This window comes from Herpailurus yagouaroundi, unplaced genomic scaffold (genome assembly GCF_014898765.1).
Source record: "Herpailurus yagouaroundi ecotype Mexico unplaced genomic scaffold, PumYag 163, whole genome shotgun sequence".
Classification (NCBI taxonomy): Eukaryota; Metazoa; Chordata; class Mammalia; order Carnivora; family Felidae; genus Herpailurus; species Herpailurus yagouaroundi.
Genome location: NW_024412404.1, coordinates 39,510,974 through 39,530,547, shown reverse-complemented (window position 1 = coordinate 39,530,547; position 19,574 = coordinate 39,510,974). Strand labels below are relative to the sequence as shown.

Sequence of the window (19,574 nt, the reverse complement as noted above, 5' to 3'; positions counted from 1 at the left end):
TTAGAGAAAATTTCTCAAGCTGTGTTGCATAACCTGTACTCCTGAGGGGTATTATGGGTTGATCCACACACATGGGGAGAGGAGACTGAGCAGGGAAAAGCAGTGTTTCCTAGGTTGGGTGACTGTGAATAAAGCAGTCCAGCTCTGGTCACAAGGGTGTGGGACCCGTCACATAACGAACATCCTTGAGTCCATCCGAACCCTTGTTGATCACAGGCCTCTCTCAGAATACAAAATTACCCCCAAGGAGTCAGAAATCATCTCCTCTTCCTCTCATCATTTCTTTGAACTACACTGCTAGCTTCCTATTTATCACCTCTGTGCTAATGTTCAGTTTTGCAAGCCAGGGGTCCTTTTGCAATTGTTTGAAAAGCTTGTGTGTGAGAAGCATCAGGTCCTGTTCCTTCACTATCAGCAGATTTCGCACAAATTGGTCAAAATTGGTACGCTTCCTTGTCTTTTGTCTTCCCGAAGAAAACAAGCACCTTAGACTATGTCTCATTAACCAATAAAATGTAGAGATGAAACTCTTCCTTCTAGGGAAGCTCACAGAGAAGCCATAACTCCAGCCCAGACAGAGTTAATTCCCTAAAAGTATCTGGGCCTGGGACAGGAGATCCATGCTGCAGACCCAGGGGTAAGATAGCTGCTGTTTTTTCAACCCTTTCTCAGGTGTTGGAGAACACTTATTTATCAAGGACCTGAGGCCAGCCTTGGGTTGTCTGGAATCAGGATCTCTTTATGGGGACACTTAAGACTGGTGACTTCCACCAGATTGGTGTTTTCCTGAGCAGTGAGGTGGACTTCAGTCGAGTGAGCAATAGGGTGGCCCAGATGGGGAGCCAGCAGTTGGAGAGAGAGCAGCCCCCACCCCAACCATCAAGGAGGATATAACCCCTGCACCTGTGGGGCCAGTGCCATTCTGGACACATGCTTGTAAGGGAGCCCCAGGCAAGTGATCAGAGGTTGGAGCAGAGCAGAGGCAGAGATGTACCTGGGGGCACATGCCAGGGTTTTAATTCAGGCATCTGAGATGGAAGAAAGCAGACCAGTTCTGGGGTGCCTGGGTAGCTCAGACTTTGATGGTTAAGCATCTGACTTTGATTCAGGTCACCATCTCATGTCTTGTGAGTTCAAGCCCCAGATCGGGCTCTGTGCTGACAGCTCAGAGCCTGGAGCCTGCTTTGGATTCTCTGTCTCGCTCTCTCTCTCTGACCCTTCCCCATTGGTGCTCTGTCTCTCTCTCTCAAAAATAAATAAACATGAAAAAAAATTTTAAAAAGCACACCAGTTCTGATAATTCTCATAGTTCCATTATGTGCTCATGTTTACAGCCCTCGGTCCAGTACCTAGCAGAGTCATAAGATAAAGTTGTCAGCTGAGCTGAGTCCAGATATCTACTCTTCTTAAGGAGTTCCAAATCACACTGTCCTTGCCCTTTGCTCTCTGATACATTCTCCCAATCAGGGCTTAGCCTCTTCCCTAGGCTGAGCTTCATACCTTTGAGGAACACTTTTCTGCCAGTGTAGCTCTCTCATAAGCCATAGGAGGGCAGACCTCAGAGAAAGGATATAGAGAGTCTGGACCTCCATAGTGCCCCCCACCATCACGACCTCATCAGCAGTCAGGACCCTGCCCCTTAAGTGTCTAAAACAGGGGCTCCTCCTGCCTCTTTCCTTTCCCCAGCTGTAGGGCCACCACAGGGGACAGCCCAAGGTGAGACATTAAAGGGGCCTCAGACACCATTGAATGAACCTGGAAGGGGGGCAGCACTTTCCAGTCTCCTGTCCCTGGCCTTGGTCCTCAGCCCAATCCATGTCGGCCCTTTCAGGAGCTTTTAGTGGAAATTAGCCCAGACCCACAACGGAGTCTGCCAGGCATCCTCTTTTGCCAGCTCCTCCCACTGCTCTTTCATCCCCTCTTCTTTCAGACTCGGACCCTCCCCCCACCCCCATCAGCCACCAGGCCCATCTATAAACAGCCCTCCTCTCCTCCCAGCACACCTCTCTCACTCCTCCTTCCTTCCCCCCCATCTCCACACCTCCCTCCCAGTCTTCTCTTTCTCCTGCCAAACTCCTGCCTTCAGGTCCCTCCTACCCCCCTTTCTCCAAGGTAGAGGAAGAGAGAGCCCCAGACAGGACTGATGGCCATTCTCCACCCCCTTCTGTCTGTTCCCTCCCCACAGCTAGTATAGATTCTCCCTACAAAAGGCAGGAAGCAGAGTCTTTCTGAGACCAGCTGTTCTCACCCTCTCTTTCCTTTGCCTTCTGCTAACTAGACTGGACTGTGCTTTGCTCCCTCTTTCTTCAGGTGACAGTGGGTATCTGACGTGCCAGGTCCCCTACCTCATTCCCCACGAATGCTATGGGAAGTCCCAAGGGGCAAGAGCTCCAAAATATGGGGAGAGGAGCCTGGGACAACCCTGCCTACAGTGGTCCCCGGTCCCCACATGGGACACTGAGGATCTGCACCATCTCCAGTGTGATGCCCCCTGAATCCCAGCCCAAAAAGCCTGAAGATGGACCCCAAAAGAAGGCGTACAGGACCCTGGTGTCCAATTGCTGCTTCCAGATCTGCCGTGGCATCAGAGGTACCTGGTGGGAGGAGGGTTCTTTCAGGATACTGGAGTTAGAAGAGGGGTCCCAAAAGCTTTGGGGGGAGATGTGATCTGAAGAAGAGGTGGGATGTCAATATCTCTTTGGGCTTTATGAATTGTCTCTTAGAGCCGATGTCCCCAGAACACAGAGGCCAGGCTCATGGTCTCTCAGAGAGAGAGCCTGGTGCAGTCATCTCCATCTCTGGGGACCCAGAAAGGTATGTGGGAGTTAGCTTGAGGGAGGGCATATTTGTGATGATACCCTAGATGGCCCCACCTGAAACAAGGACCTCCTTTCCAGGTCTTCATTCTCTTCTACCCAGTGTCTTTTCCACTATCTACCTCAGGGTGTTTGATGAAGGAGGGCAGGCTTGCGTGTGATTAGGGTAGCCAGATTCAGGAAGATAATAATAAGGTGATGTGTGAGGAGAGGGCCAGAGTAGAAATGGGAGTAAAGTCCAGGGACTGATGGGCCGGGCAACTGGGAGGAACCCTGCTCTTATGGATCCTAGACGTCTCTCCTATGTCCCTTAGGACTTTGGGGAACAACCCTGACTGAGAACACAGCTGAAAACCGGGAGCTGTATGTCAAGACCACCCTGCGGGAGCTTTTAGTATACATCGTATTCCTGGTGGACATCTGTCTCTGTGAGTAACATTTGTCTCTGTGTCTCTGTGAGAAGCATCTATGCATACAACATCTGTGTACACACTTCCGCAGCAACACCTGTGGAGGTGGCATCTGTGTGTGAGCAGGTCGTGTCCTGGGATTGGTTACCTTTTCAGTTAAAGATATTTTTATTAAAAAGAATTTGTCAGGGCATCTGGGAGGCTCAGTCATTTAAGTGTCTGACTCTGGCTCAGGTCATGATCTCCTGGTTCACGAGCTCTGCCCTGACAGTAGGCAGAGCCTGCTTGGGATTCTTTCTCTCTCTCTCTCTCTCTCTCTCTCTCTCTCTCTCTCTGTCCCTCTCTTGCTCATCTTCCTCTCACTCTCAAAATAAATAAAAATAAAATTTAAAAGAAATTTTTGTCACTGAGTTCAGGAGAAGAAGGCAGATTGTTAGAAAGCTATTAAAGTTGTTTTGTCAAGCATTATGAGGGGAATACAGGTTTCAAATTCAAGTTCCTGGCACCAGTTCAGCCGCCACCATGTTCTGTTGGAAAGTGGAAGTTTTTACCCTTCTGTAAAATGTGGAAAATGGTTCCTTTCTATTTGGAACAAAAATAGTTTGGTGGGTTTTACATGGTTATTACGCTATGTCTGATCCCCTTTTCTTTAGAGGCAGAAGGAAAAAGGCTCAGCAGGCCTTGGAGCTCAGATTCCTGATAAAAGGGTTAAAGATGCAAGTGGTATGGTGGTCAGTACAGCTAAGATTCTCCCATGTGAGAGACCACCATGCCACAGACATTGAAGCAAGCTTATCTGAAGTTCTGGGAACTTCCCAAACTGGGAAGGTTTGGTATCTAAGTTGAAAGAACCCAGTGAAAGGATGAAACACCGAGCCATGAAAGGATAGAATCAAATAATTATAGATAATAACAAAGGTGCACCAAATAGATGGTATAAGGCCTATAGACAGGGTGCTTTGTACATAGCCAATGGCTTCTTCCCAAACTTTCACAAGTGAATTTTAGCTAGTTTCGTGGACTTGTGTGTGTACGTGTGTGTTAATTAAACTGAAGTTTGGACCCTACAACTAAGGTGCCTCCATTATTGCATGACCTTATATCCCACAGAAAGCTCTGTTCTTTTTAGGATGCACGAATCTTTTGAAAGTGTCTGAAAACATAAGTGTAGATGGAAAATGTCATCATCTTAGAGCCAACTACATTTATGTGAGCCCTGTAGGAAAACTGAGCAGAACGCACTTTCTCTGCTTGCACTCTGTTGGGACTTTGTGGGAATAGAAGGGGCAGTTCTGAGTGTTTACCATGGGTCATCAGCACAGAGTGAAAGGAGACAGTGTGTGCGGGAAACAACAGTTGACCAAGTGTACATTCTGTGGGGGCCATTTGATTCCTTTCAGCAAGTGACCATCAGAAATTCATTTGTTGACATATTGATTTTTTGTCTTAACCATCTGCTAGGAAGGAGTGTCCTCTCCTTTTTCAGATCCCATGATAGCAGCTGAAACCCGCAGGGAGAGCCTTTCTATATAAATGTCTCTATTTCCAGATTAGCCTCTGGAGCAAGATTGGGAGGTTCCTAGCTCCCCAGAGTTATAGTGAACCATTTCTGGCTCCTGTGTATGGAACCGAAGGGGGTTGAAGTTGGGTTTCTGGAAGCCCACTGAGAATATTTAGGGGCATTTTAATGCACTGGTGAATGCTAAATGGTCTGTGACTTGCCAAAGTCTGAGTCATAAACTCAGTCCAATAAGTGCAGAGTCCCTGAGCAGCCAGATTTAGAGGTTGTCCAGTTCAAGGACACAGAAATCCCTTCTCTATGATTCCTCCTGTGGTGCTCTGTCAGGTGGCCAACTAGCCCCATCCTGGGAAATATCCATGGGGATTTCACTATTTCACGGGGCAACCCATTCTACAGCTAGGCAGGTCTATTTCAGGGTGGCTATTGTGTGGTTCAATTAGGATGCTGTCTTCCAAGAGCTTCAATGACATGTGTTTGGAAATCCGCCTTTATCAGTGTGCTTTTCCCTGTCAGTTCTTATGGATTCAGATGTTCCAGGACCCATATTTGGTATTAGGGTCAATACTGTGGCATAATGGAAAGATATGAAGGTTGGAGACAGACAAACTGGATTCAAATACCAGCTCTGGCACTGACTGGTTTTATAACTTTGGGCACTTTCTTGTTGCTAGAACAAGGATAATACTATTTATCTTATGGAGATAACATATATAAATAATCTAACCCAATCACTGATAGTAATTATCTTTGTATCATCTAGTGGAATTTCAATATACTCACTTGGTCCTCTAGAGTGGTTATAAAAAAAATACCTCTCAAGAAAGAAGCAAATCTGAAAAGGCTACATATTGTATGATTCTAACTGTATGACGTTCTGAGAAAGGTAAAGCTATGGAGATAGTAAAAGGATCAGTGGTTTCCAGGGATCCGAGAGGTGAGAGAGATGAGTAGGTGGTGTGCAGAGAATTTTTAAGGCAGTGAAACTACTCTGTATGATGATATTATAATAGATACCTGTCGTTATACATTTGTCCAAACCCATATAATATACAACACCAAGAGTGAACGCTGATGTGAAGTATGGACTTTGAATAATGATGTGTCAATGTAGAGTCATCGATTGTAATAAATGTACCACTCTGATGGATGATTTTGATAATGGGGGAGTCTGTCCATATGTGGAGGCAAAGGTATATGGGAAATCTCTGTATCTTCCACTCAGTTTTGCTTTAAACCTAAACCTGCTCTAAAAAAGTAAGATCTATTTAGTTTGTGGTTGGCTTCACAGATAGGCATATAGGGCTAATATCATTTGAACAGCACCATTTAAGTTAAGGCATTTTCTCCAGAAGACCTCAGTTTATCACTACAACCACATCCTTGTTGTTATTAACAGCACACACACCAACCTTTTACTGAATGAAAGCACTACGCTATATACATTATCTTGTTGACTACTCACAGTGATTCTAGGATATTGGTTCTGTCATCACTCCCATTTTATAAATCCAGAAAGGTTTAGATATGTGAAATAGTTTGCCCAGGGCTATACAGCAAGTAAGTGGCAGAAGCAGGGGTCCAATTCAGTGACTGTTGGCTTGATTCAGTTATTGAGACTTTTAACTAGAATCTGCTACGGACTTTCTGCCTGTCAATGTGTTACACATTAATTTATTAACACCCATCAACATCTTAGCAAGGATAACTACCTATCCTACCTTAGGAGAAGCATAATTTTGAGAGAATTCTACCAGCTGGTTATTTTTCTTTCTTTTTATTGTTGTATTTTAAAAATGATATAAAAACATTAAAGAACATTTGAAATATAGGTCACCTATAATTTACCACCACAACCCCATAGATATTGTCACTTATCACCAGTCCTTATCCACATACTTACATATTTTACCTAGTTGTATCATATGGTTCCCTTCACTTACAATTGTATCTTAAATACTTCTTCATGTTCGTAAGCAGTTTTTATATTTTCATTTCAATGACTACAGTCACATCACAATTAACTATAATACTTCTCTTGTTGTATCAGTATTTGCCAACTATAGGTAAATGTATGTATACTTGATACTTTTTGCCATTTTTGTTAAATTATTTCCTTTGGAATTTCCAGGGAGGGAGATTACTAGGCCAAAAGATAGGAATACCTTCTTAATACTTGCTATGTGGTGTTATTTTTGCCTTTGTAAGGGATCATACAAATTTATGATGCCACTAGTACTCTGAGATCAGACCAATTTTGTCACAATCTCACCAACATTGGATATTCTCATTTGTAATTTTTGTTATTAAGTAGGCATAACATGGTACAATTTGCCTTAATTTGCCTTTCATTATCAGTGAGGATGGACAGTTTTCTCAGGCTTTAATTTATGATGTGTATCTACTTTTGTGTAAATTGTTTAAGGAAGGCATGTTTTAAGGGGGACAAGAGAGGGGATGGGGGGTGAAGTTTGGCACATTAGACCCTAGGTGAGGGACCAACCACCAGGAGGCTCATTTCCAGGATTTGGGTTCCTGGGGCTAGGAAAAATAGCCTACTTTGGCCTGGGACAGGCCCTCATAAACTATGGTGGGCAGCCATACTGACCACATTTCTTTTCCCATATGCTTTATCTAGATACCAGAGCTATTAGGAGTTTCATCAGCTAAAATAGAGCTATCTTTTTTATGCAGGCGGTGTGGGTGAAACATCAGTCTTCCCACAATAACCCTATCAGTTGGGCAGCCTTTTAAGTCTTACAAAGAGCTTTTCCGCCTATTATCTCATTTGGTCTTGACAACAATCCTGTAAGGAATAGATATTACTTCCATTTCACAGATTAGGAAACCTTTATTATTGTCATTATGAATAGTTCAGGAACGATCAGTAATTCAGAACAGTCCCTGATGGGTGGATTTTGTCCTATTCCTCTACATAGAAAATGCTGGAGAATGATCTTCTTGCCTCCACTCCTCCCCTCCCACCATCCTGATATTTATGAAAGGGCTTCCAGCGCTTTGTCTTCTTGGCAGGATGGCTGTAGCCTTTTGTTGTTGGAGGAAACATTGAAGGTCTTTGTATGAAAACAATGGCTGTTTGTTTTAGGAGACAGTATTGTTATCTCAAAGGTGCACCTGGGACTGGCCCTGTATAGGAGCGGCTCTGAGACAGGACACGGCTGGGTCTGGTCACCATGCAGTTGGGGAGGAGGGCACAGACCCTCAATCTTTGGTGACTTGTGCCTCCACACCAACTAATGTCAACTGGATGCTCTTTATTCATCAGTGGTTGTAAGGAAATGCCTATCTCTTCATTCTGCCTTTTTTGAGTGGATCTCAAGGATCTGTTCATAGATTGGTAGAATCCTGCATTAACAGGAGAAGTTGAAGTAAATTTGGAGGCTAGGAAGAAGATGTCCTTCTTTTTTGCTTTATTGAGATATAATTAACATACAACATTGCATTCATTTTAGGTGTAAAACATGATTGCATATATGTATGTATTGGGAAATGATCTCCAAATTGGTTTAGTTAACACTCGTCACCATAGTTACTTTTTTTCTTATAATGAGGATTTTTAAGATTTAATCTCTTAGCAACCTTCAAATATACAATACCGTATTGTTAACTATAGTCATCATGCTGGACTTATTAATCTTATAATTGGAAGTTTGTACCTTTTGACCACCTTCACTGATTCCACTTCCCCTCTCATCCCCCTGTATCTGACAACCACCAATTTATTCTCTGTATCTATGAGTTTGTTGGGTTTTGTTTCTGATTTTTGTTTTAGACTCCACATATAAGTGACATCATATAGCATTTGTTTTTCTCTGTCTGACTTACTTCACTTAGTATAATGTCCTTAATGTCCATCCATTATGTTGCAAATAGCAGGATTTCCTTTTTTGGTGGCTGAATAATATTTCATTGTACATATGTACTGTATTTTCTTTGTCTATTCATCTGTCAATGGACACTTAGGTTGTTTCCATGTCTTGGCTATTGTAAATAAAGCTGCAAGGAGCATAGGGGTGCAGATATCTGTTTGAGATAGTGATATCATTTTCTTAAGATAAATACCCAGAAGTGGAATTGCTGGACCATATGGTAATTCTAGGTTTTCTTTTTTAATTTTTTTTTAACACTTATTTATTTTTGAGAAACAGAGCATGGGCAGGAGAGAGGCAGAGAGAGAGAGGGAGACACAGAATCCAAAGCAGGTTCCAGGCTCTGAGCTGTCAGCACAGAGCCCGATGCGGGGCTTGAACTCAGGAACTGTGAGATCATGACCTGAGCTGAAGTTAGACGCTTAACTGACTGAGCCATCCAGGCTCCCCTGGTAGTTCTAGTTTTAATTTTTTGAGGAACGTCGGTAGAAAATGTCTTTCTTGACTGGACATTCCTAGAATTGGCAAGGAAAGGAACAGAAACATATTGGAGGTTCAGGAAATGTCTGTGGGTGAGCTCTTATACCCTATGTGACTGTAAGGATGGAAGAAGATAATTGGTCACATAGAATCATGACGTTAGTGAAGGTATGATGGTGATGGGAAGAGCATGGGACCTGGAATAAGACGACATGGTTCAAATGACAGTACAACCAGTTATTAGCCATTGCCTTTAGCAAGATAGTTCAAGATACATAAATCCCTGGAAACCCTGATTTCTTTACATATCAGATGATGGTAATGACCACCTCTGTAAGATTGGTGGAAAAGAAGTAAGTACAAATAGAACAGTGCCTGGCATATAGTAGGCTTTTAATAAATACCAGTTTATTTCGTTTATAAGTTAGGAAATAATTGAAATGTAAAGTTTAACCCACTGGAAGCCTGAGATCTGAGAAAAGCCTGAGAAGGCATCAGGATAATGCTTATGAAGGATCGGAAAGACTAGGCCCTCTAGAAACAGTTGCTGGGGATCAAGTTTGGCCATGGCTAGGAAAAGCATGAAATCATGAAATCATGAAAAGCATGATTTCATGCTTTTCCTAGCATGCTCAGTTACCTATGGCCCACCCAGACACAGAAAGTTACAAAGTCCTTCTGGTACTAGGGTGAAGTGATCTGAGCCAGCTCTAGCTAAATAATAGGGATTTAGGCCAACTAGCACACTTTGGCCTATATTTACCATAGTAGAATTCCCTGGTGCCCCAGAATTCTGAGGGTCTGGATCACTGTTACAAGACTGGTGAGCCTGGACATATCTTGTTGTCCAATGCTAGATGATAACCTGTCATTTAGTTTTCCCCCTCATGAGGCTGTCACTGGTCTCTAGGAATACAGTAGTACATTTAAGTGCCAGTTCTTGGAATCAGGGAAAGGCTTTTTACCTACAACTATGCTTTGATCAAGTACAAAGAGCAGGCAGCAGTAGCTGATAAAATCTAGCTATTCCAGATTTTTATAGATGAGCTCAGTTTGGGGCACTGCTGGTGTGAGTAGCCAGAGAAAGAACATGTAGCTCTCATTCATAAAGCATGAGTCTGAGTATTGACTCTGCCTCTTGCCAATTGAATGACCCTGAGCAGACCATATAAATTTGAATTTCATGATTCATAGTGTTAAAAAGAAAACCACAGGACCCAAATGGTGTCACTTAGGTTAAGGCCCCACGTCAGTAAATGAAGACTTACTACCTGACCCAATTGCAGTTTCAACCTCCCAAAAATTTAACCTTTAATCAGTTGCCATGGGAATTGCCTGGCCAACACTAGGAAATTTACTGATAGGTCCCTTCTGTTCCGCATAGAAGGGCGATCTTGCCTAAAACAATGGCTTCTTTGCTAATAATTTCCTTTTTCCACTCCCTCTTTAAAAACCTTTCCTTTTCTGCAGCCCTTTGGAGCTCCCCTCTACTTGCTAGATGGGACGCTGCCTGATTCACATATCAATTAATAAAGCCAATTAGATCTTTAAAATTTACTTGATGGAATTTTGATATTTAACAATAGGAAAACTGCTCGTGGGCAAAGTAGGATAGTTAGACCACGTCTGACAAGCTGTTGGGAGGTATTGCATGAGAAAATGCTTTGAAAACAATGAAACATGGTACACAGGTAAGGGATTATAATAACGCTGCTAATAATTTCCTTATGCTATTCGGTGGTGGCAACAGTAAGTCTATGATTTTAAGTTCAAGTAGATCGTTAGACCTGTGTGGAGGTTCTAGTCACAGATATAAGGCAAAGGGCAATATTGTCAAAGTTGTGCTCCAAGGACCCTGGGGCCTCCTGAGACCCTTTCAGGGGGTTTGTGAGGTCCTCCCTTACCAAATTACATGTCTGAGAGAGGTCATATTTTCTTCATATATATTTTTTTTTAATTTTTTTTCTTTCACATTTATTATTGAGAGACAGAGAGACACAGAGCATGAGCAGGGGAAGGGTAGAGAGAGGGGGAGACATAGAATTTGAAGCAGGCTCCAGGCTCTGAGCTGTCAGCACAGATCCCGATGCAGGGCTCAAACTCACAAACTGCGAGATCGTGACCTGAGCCGAAGTCAGTAGCTTAACCAACTGAGCCACCCAGGCGCCCCTCTTCAAATATATTTCAACCAAGCAACATACAACAACATGTTGAATTCTGAAGCAGATGTGAGAATCCAGCAGTGTTCTTTAAAGACGGACATTAAACAGGCTTGCAAAAGCGTTAAACAATCCCATTTTCCTCACCAAATTTATTTGTTTTGTTTTAGAAAATAATTGCTTTTCATAAAAATATGTTGTCTATGGGGCGCCTGGGTGGCGCAGTCGGTTAAGCGTCCGACTTCAGCCAGGTCACGATCTCGCGGTCCGTGAGTTCGAGCCCCGCGTCAGGCTCTGGGCTGATGGCTCAGAGCCTGGAGCCTATTTCCGATTCTGTGTCTCCCTCTCTCTCTGCCCCTCCCCTGTTCATGCTCTGTCTCTCTCTGTCCCAAAAATAAATAAACGTTGAAAAAAAATTAAAAAAAAATATGTTGTCTATGTTTATGTATATTGGGTTTGTTATTGTTTAAAAATGAATCATTATTATAAATGCTTAAATTTTTCCTCAGTTTTAATTTCTGTAAGGTAATTATTGTTAGATACAACCCAAATTAAAACCTTTTTTGAGTTCCTAATAATTTTTAGGAGTCACAAAAGTGTCCTGAGAACAAAATGTTTGACAACCACTTGTTTAGAGAATGAGTCTCAGCTAGTCAAATCATATTGTTTCTCAGCATAGAGTGTTCAACAAATGAAATATTGAGAGCTTATTAGCAACACATTCAAACTAAGGACAAGATCCTGGCTATTCACACATTCATTCTTTCAAATATTTATGAAGTCCTATTACCTCGGTCAACTATTAAAGGCTTTCAGATACATGAGATACACCCTCTGCCTTCAGGAAGCAAGGGAAGCCAACACATAAACCGACAGTGACACATGGATGGAGAGGTGCTCCAGGGTGACAGCAAGGTGGACAGAAGGTTCAGAGAGGCCTGGGAACTCTTGCGGGTCTCAGAAGCAAGCAATTATTCAAGTCTGAGGAAACCCAAAGTCATTGCCATTTGTGTGTGTGTGTGTGTGTGTGTGTGTGTGTGTGTGTTGCTGTTGTTTTGTTTTAATATTACTGGCTCTCAGCCTGGAGTAGGCAGGGGTGGGAGCAAGAGCCAACTGAGGCCTCAGGCTATGAATATGCAAGAGCTTTGCCGGAGTCAGAGTCTGGAAGGGCAATGAAAGGAAAATATAAAACAGTGTTTCTCCTCATTCCATTCCAAAAGAATTCTACCCCTTGCCCCCCAAAACCCTGGGAATATCTTTATTAAAAGTTTAACTAATACATAGTTCTTTGTTAAAAACAAAAGTCAAATAATATGGAAAATGTTAAAGGCCACTATTCTTAAACACTGTAAATAGTTTGGTGTATATCATTTCAGCCATTTTCCAGGCACTTATATTTGAATTTTAGTGAAATGCACTTGTTTTATATAATCCTCTAGAGAATGCTCTGAGGATTTAACCCTTCCCTCATTTCTAGGTCGCAACTTTCTTCTGCCTACTGTCCATTTTAAGAAACATGAGACATTTGGAATCCAACTTTATATAAATGACCTAATAGAGTTCATTAGAACGTGTGAGTAGAAGGAGGAATTGCCCAAGAAGAACAGCAACAATAAGAGGATTTCTTCTTTTTTTCAAGTTAATTATTTATTTGGAGAGAGAGAGAGAGGTACATGAGCAAGGGAGGGGCAGAGAGCAAGGGAGAGAGAGAATCCCAAGCAGGCTCCACGTTGTCAGCACAGAACCCAACGTGGGGCTTGGTCCCATGACCATGAGATCATGACCTGAGCTGAAATCAAAGTCAGATGCTCAACTGACTGAGCCATCCAGGCACCCACGTCTTTCCTGAGCCCCTCAGGAAACGAGGATTTCTTTTTTTTTTCTTTTTTTCTAAGAGGATTTCTTAACAGGGCACTTCCTACTGAGGAAAGGAAAAGGATTTTATATACTCAGTAAATAGTTTTAACTAAGAGATCTGTGATTAGATTTGACTTTTCTTAACATAGGAATTTTGTGTTGTCAGTTTGTTGACTTCAACTCTTTTTCCGTAATTTTCCTAGAAAAATTCCTTTTCCAAAGTACCCATCTGACGTGGAGGTATTCATATGAAACATTCACAGGAGTTTATTTCTCTCTCTCGTAACATTCTGAGGTATGAGAAGCCCTGGACTAATATGGGGCTCCACAGTCACGTGGAGCCCAGGTTGCTTCTACCTCACTGCATTGCCATTTTCAACGTATGCCTTCTACCTCATGCTCCAGCTCCTGCTCTTATGTGCATATTACAGCTGTCAGGAAGTAGGAAAGTAGAAAAGGAAAGTACATTCCATCCTTTTAAGGACATGAGCCGGAAGTTGTAAGTGGAAGCCTACTACTGCACTCACATTCCACTGACCAGAACTTGTTCAGGCACCATAACTAGCTGCAAGGGAGGCTGGGTAATGTGGTATTTAGATGGGAGCCATGTGCTTCTAGATAAAATTACATGATCATGTAAGAAGGGGAGGAAAGGTATTGAGAAATGACTAGTAGTCTATGCCAAATAGGGGGAGAACTCTTGCCCATAATTTGACATGGGAGTGGCAACAATTAATGGAACCCAGAGAAACCAAGGCACTTATAACCTCCCTGATACAAAATCACCAGGGAGGCTGATGAGGCCTGATAGTTTTCCACCATGAGTGGGTATTAAAGTATTTCACTAAACTATTGTGAAACTATTATCAGAGACTGTTGCAGAGGCATAAGAAGTGACAGTTTCAGGGTTCTTTATTTTATTTTACAAGAAAGAAGAATCACCCTGGAGGAGTTAGCATAAAACAAACTTCCCTCCCTCTCAAATTATATGACCAAAGCCAAACTGGATCCAGTGTGCTAAGAAATAGGTAGAGATGTTTCAGAGATCTTCTCCACAATCCAGGTGATAAGAGGGGCTCAGGAAGAGGCCATCCAAGTAACCACAGGGTAAATTTATAGGATTGGTAAAGCCCAAGGAACTTCCAACCCTTCAACAATTGGAAGATTGATGGAACAGTGAAAGTTCTATCCGCACAATGGCTGTCAGGGCTGGGTTTGGGGTGGAGGGAAGAGACCTCCAGATCGCTAGAAAAAATCCTTGCTTTTCCTCACAGCTATCCAGGTTAGGAAGGAGTAGTTGTCTTTTGAGTTTCAAAAACTTGAAGGCACAGAGTTTCCAACAGAGGAGTAGTATTGAAATATAAAGGAATTATAATTATACACTCGCTGGCAGAAGCACCCCAGCTTTTCAAGGTTCTTTGTCATTTAGTTGGCACTCTCCTGCCCAAGGAGAGGGCTGCTAGAAAATAACAGCTAAGTTCCATTAAATAGTAATTAGGACCAAGGAAGGAGCTCAGCATATGATGGCCTAGATGGCAATCACCTGGGAAGCTAGGCACACAAAGAAACTGCTGACTTCTTGTTACTGCTCTGAGCTGGGAAGGTCTTCCAGCAGTTCAAAAGAGAGGACTTAATACTCAGTCTCTACTATAAATATTGGAATGGATAAAATCAGGTTATTACCCAAGCTCATGATGATGGTGGTGATTAATAATTATTACAGTTATGCTTCTTTAATAATAATAATATATTATGCCCCACCTGAGCCAGCTTACATTAAAGGCACCTGAGCCAGCTCAAAGGCACATGAGCCAGCTTACATTAAAAAGCACAGGATACAGGAGTTCCTGGGTGTCTCAGTCAGTTAAGCATCCAGCTCTTGATTTCGGCTCAGTCATGATCTCATGGTTGTGGGATTGAGCCCTTCGTTGGGCTCTGCACTGATAGTGTGGAGCCTGCTTAGGATTCTCTCTCTCCCTTTCTCTCTGCCCCTCTCCCACTTGCACTCTCTCTGCCTCTCTCAAAATAAATAAAGACACAGTTTCTCAAAAGCACAGATGCAATAAAATATAGCCAATTAGAACTATAATTTTTTTTAATTTTTTTAAAAAAATTTTTTAACGTTTATTTATTTTTGAGACAGAGAGACAGAGCATGAACAGGGGAGGGGCAGAGAGAGAAGGAGACACAGAATCTGAAATGGGCTCCAGGCTCTGAGCTGTCAGCACAGAGCCTGACGCGGGGCTCGAACTCACGAACCGGGAGATCATGACCTGAGCCGAAGTCGGACGCTTAACTGACTGAGCCACCCAGGTGCCCCTAGAACTATAATTTAAAAACTTGGCAAAAGAAATGGGAAAACATAGGGGGGAAGACACCTTGTACCAGAAAACTTAAGATGAACAAAAGTACTGCAAATAAGAACAAAGCCTGAGATTCCTGGCACCCAAAGCAAGAAGACAACATAAACAGGCTGCGCAGTTCTCACTGGTAAGAAAAAGCACACCAGTTAATAAGGAGACCCTATTTCTGGGAACAATTGGCTTTGTTGGGTTTTATATGAGACATGGAATATCATAATGGATAAAAGCAATGTTAAAGACTGAAGCTACTCTTCTTTTGGCTGTCTTTTATATCTGCCTCCTTTAAAATCCATATTAAATTCTCATTCTTACATAATTTTTACGAGTAGCGATATACTATACAGACATATGTACACATTTGTGTATGTATATATGCATATAGGCATATATATCCATATATATATGCTTATACATACACACACATATGTGTGTGTAAATTTTTATTGTATTCTGGAGACCTGGATTTACCCAGAAATAAAGCTTGGAGAGCCTTGAGGAATTAATTGTAGGTATGTTCCTAGAATATCATCATCAGTCGGTTTAGTCAGTAAGCCTCCTTTAATACAGGGTGATTAATGTATTTTAATTAATGTAGATTTGGCACAAATAAGCTAAAGTCATTGGCTGCTCTCCAGAGATGTTCCAACAGTAGCAGAAGGCTTTCTACCTCTATTTTCTTGGAAATAATGCCATCTTTTTGAAAATGTCGTTTCCACACAAGTAAGGATCACATTACAAGGGAATAAAATGCAGCGAAGCTGGCTTAAACCATATGGGATTTATTGTCTAGGTAATGAAAGTCCAAAGGAGGGTAGGGTTCAAGGATGACCCATCCAGTGACTTAATCATCAAAGACCTGTCTATTTCTATTATTCAATTCTGCCAGCTGCACAGATTCATCTTAGGGCTGAATCCTCTGGGACTTTCTCATTCATATCTATTATAAGAGAGAAGGTCTTATAAAAGACTCCAGAAGTCTCTCTTCATGACTTCTTTTTTTTTAAGTTTATTTATTTATTTTGAGAGAGAGAGCCAAGTGGGGGGAGGAGCAGAGAGAGAGAATGAGAGAGAGAATCCCAAGCAGGCTCCATGCTGTCATCACAGAGCCCAACGTGGGGCTTGATCCCATGAACCATGAGATCATGACTTGGAGTTGAAATCCAGAGTTGGCTGCTCAACCGAGCCACCAAGGTGCCCCTCTTTGTGATTTCTTGACCTGAAATGTGTTACATGCTCATCCCTTAACCTGTAATGGGGCCAAGGAAGGGCTATTCATGGATTAGTTTAGGTCTAAGCTTCCCGCCCAAATCCAAGAGCCAGGGTTGAATTCAGCTTCTAGCAACATTCATGAGATGATCCACAGAGGTGTGATATCTCAAATAAAATCATGGTATTAACCAAGAGAAGATCTTAAGGAAGCAGTCACAAAGTCTAGTACAGCATCCAGCACCTGTAAATTTTAACCTATGACTTGGAAACAAATAGGAGGAAAGATTTTTAAAAATAATTTTATGATTTTTATATTGTATTATTATTATAGCATTAATTGAACTCCATGGGAATGAAGAGAAATAAAATCCACCTATTGCACTACTCATTCATTGAAAAGTCCATTTTTCCTTCAAGTTTTTACCTAGTATTTTTGTAAAGTATTTAATTGTCATGATGACAAAGAAACAATTTTGCATTCTATGTTTATTACCATTTCAATGGCTTTGTAACACTCCATTGTTGTGGAGTGACTCGATCATATCATAGTTTACTTCAATATTGCCTCTTTGTAGGATATTTAAGTTGTTTACAATCTTTTGACACTATAAATAACCCAGGTAACATTTTTGTACATGTGAGTTTTTCCTTCTTTGGGCTCACCTATGTCAAAGTATGACTCTTCATGCAGATTTATATACAATTATCTGTTATTGTTTATACTAGAATGAAGACCTTTGGAGCTTCTTTTAAGATGGTGATGTTTTGAGTTTACTAATAGCTTTTTGCAATTCACCTCCTAACTCAGATATTGGACTCTTTAAATAGAGTTTTCTTATAAGGGCACCTTATAAACTTGGAAAATACTAAACATTTGGCTTGATTTTTGGAAGGAGAGTTAGAGTCCCTAATCAGAAGGATTTGAGTGGTAGAGGATATATTAGTGTAATGTAGAGTGATGGCTAAATTCATGGTCTTTGGAGTAAGGCAGACCTGGGTTTGAATAGAAGTTCTACTCACTTGCTGTATGATCTTTGGACAAGTTATTTAACAGCATAAAATGCAGATGGTAGTTCCTACTTTCTGAGGTTTTTTTAGGCTTATGGGAGACAATGTGTGCAAAGCCCAGTGCATAATGTGTCAGTAATGGAGGTTATTATTATTTAGCAACTGTGAATTTGATCTGAGGCCAAGGTTAAAAGGCATGATATAGTGTATGCAAGAGAACTTAGTTCTGTCCAAGAGGGGAAAAAAAAATCAGATACTCTGTGCTGGATGGTGAGCCACCACCTGGTCTCTGAATCTTCTTCATAGTATTCTCAAGCAGTCATTGCCCAGTGTCTGAAAATGTCCTGAAGTGAGGCCCTCACTCTATCAAAAAGGAAGTAACGTGCTGACATATGGACATTCAATATACTTACTCGAATTCTGTCTGATTCCTTCCAGCTCCGACCCATTCCCTTGTCTAGTGTTGCCTTTTGAAACAAACAGAGCAATTCCACTCCTTCACTGGATCTTAAAGGAAGGAACCAGGAAGGCTGCTTGCAGGAGCCCACACCACGTGATCCTCAGTAGGCAGTCCTCACGGACACTGCTGGAGATGAAATGGGTGTGGGTGAAATGATCCATTTCATAATTTGAAAGCACTAGTAGCTAGGATGTTCTGCCTTTTATGGAGCTTACATTTTCCCTCCTGTTACTTCTACGCCTTGAATATAGATGGGTCCTAGGAGCAGAAAAGAATTAGTTTACTAGGGAAGCAGATAGATTTGCATTTGAATCCTGGCTCCATGGGCAAGTTATTTCAGCTATCTGACACTGGAAAATGGGGATAATAATAGCACCAAATACGTAGTGCTATTGTGGCATTAAATGCAATAGGTGTGTCAAAACTTAGCATAGGGCGTATAATAGATGTTTTCAGGTAGTAAATAGCTGGTCTTTTATTTCTCCTGATATGGAGAAGGGTGGTTGTAAAATGGATATGCTGAGTCCCTGTCAGATTCAGAAATCTCTGAACCACGTGTTCCACTTTGGCAAGCTGGTTCTTTAAAGGAAAGTCAAATGATTTACCTCAATGGTAATTAATGGGGTCAAGTGGGGGAAAGGAGACCCAGGAAAGATCAACAAGTTGTTTTCAATCTTTTTCTCCTACAAAATGCTGGAGGGATATGGTCCCCTCCAGTAACTGCCAGTGGCTCCCTAGGGCAATGGATTCAATGATTTTCCCTTGGTGGTGAAAAGGGGCTATTCTAAGAGGGCTGTGTAGTTTGTCAAAGCTTTCATATCCCAAAGGGGTTCTGAGAGTCCTTTGGGAAAGATGTTATTTCTTCTTCCCCACTCCCAGTCTTTTTTTTTTTTAATGTTTATTTATTTATTTTGAGAGAGAGAGAGAGAGAGCACAAGCAGAGGAGGGACAGAGAGAGAGACACACACAGAATCCGAAGCAGGCTCCAGGCTCTAAGCTATCAACTCAAATCCATGAACTATGAGATCATGACCTGAGCTGAAAGTTGGGTGCTTAACTAACTGAGCCACTCAGGTGCCCTGTACTTCCAGTCTTGAGAATCACAGAAACAGACAATAGGAAACCCCCTGCCTTCTTGACGACGCTATCAAAGACAAGTGGGATTATATAGCAAAAGGTCATGGCAGTGATTCTAGTGCAGTCCCAGAACCAGTAGCATCAGCAATACATGGGAATGTATTGGAAATGAAAATTATTGAGCCCTGGGGCACCTGTGTGGCTCAGTCACTTAAACATCTGATTCTTGATTTAGGCTCAGGTCATGATCTTACAGATGGCAAGATCAAGCCCCGTGTCAGGCTCCGCACTGTTAGCACAGAGCCTGCTTCAGATTCTCTCTCTTT

General features: G+C 42.0%; 1 protein-coding gene across 1 annotated transcript in view; it reads left to right on the top strand.

Annotated features, from left to right (window-relative positions):
• Nucleotides 1-2,014: 2,014 nt before the first annotated feature.
• PKD2L1 (polycystin 2 like 1, transient receptor potential cation channel) overlaps nucleotides 2,015-19,574 on the top strand; it is a 31,149-nt gene continuing 13,589 nt past the window's right edge. The window contains exons 1-2 of the mRNA XM_040486155.1: nucleotides 2,015-2,590; nucleotides 3,131-3,244. Of these exons, the coding sequence (XP_040342089.1) occupies nucleotides 2,365-2,590; nucleotides 3,131-3,244 (340 nt within the window). The 5' untranslated portion in view covers nucleotides 2,015-2,364. The remainder of the gene's footprint in view (nucleotides 2,591-3,130; nucleotides 3,245-19,574) is intronic.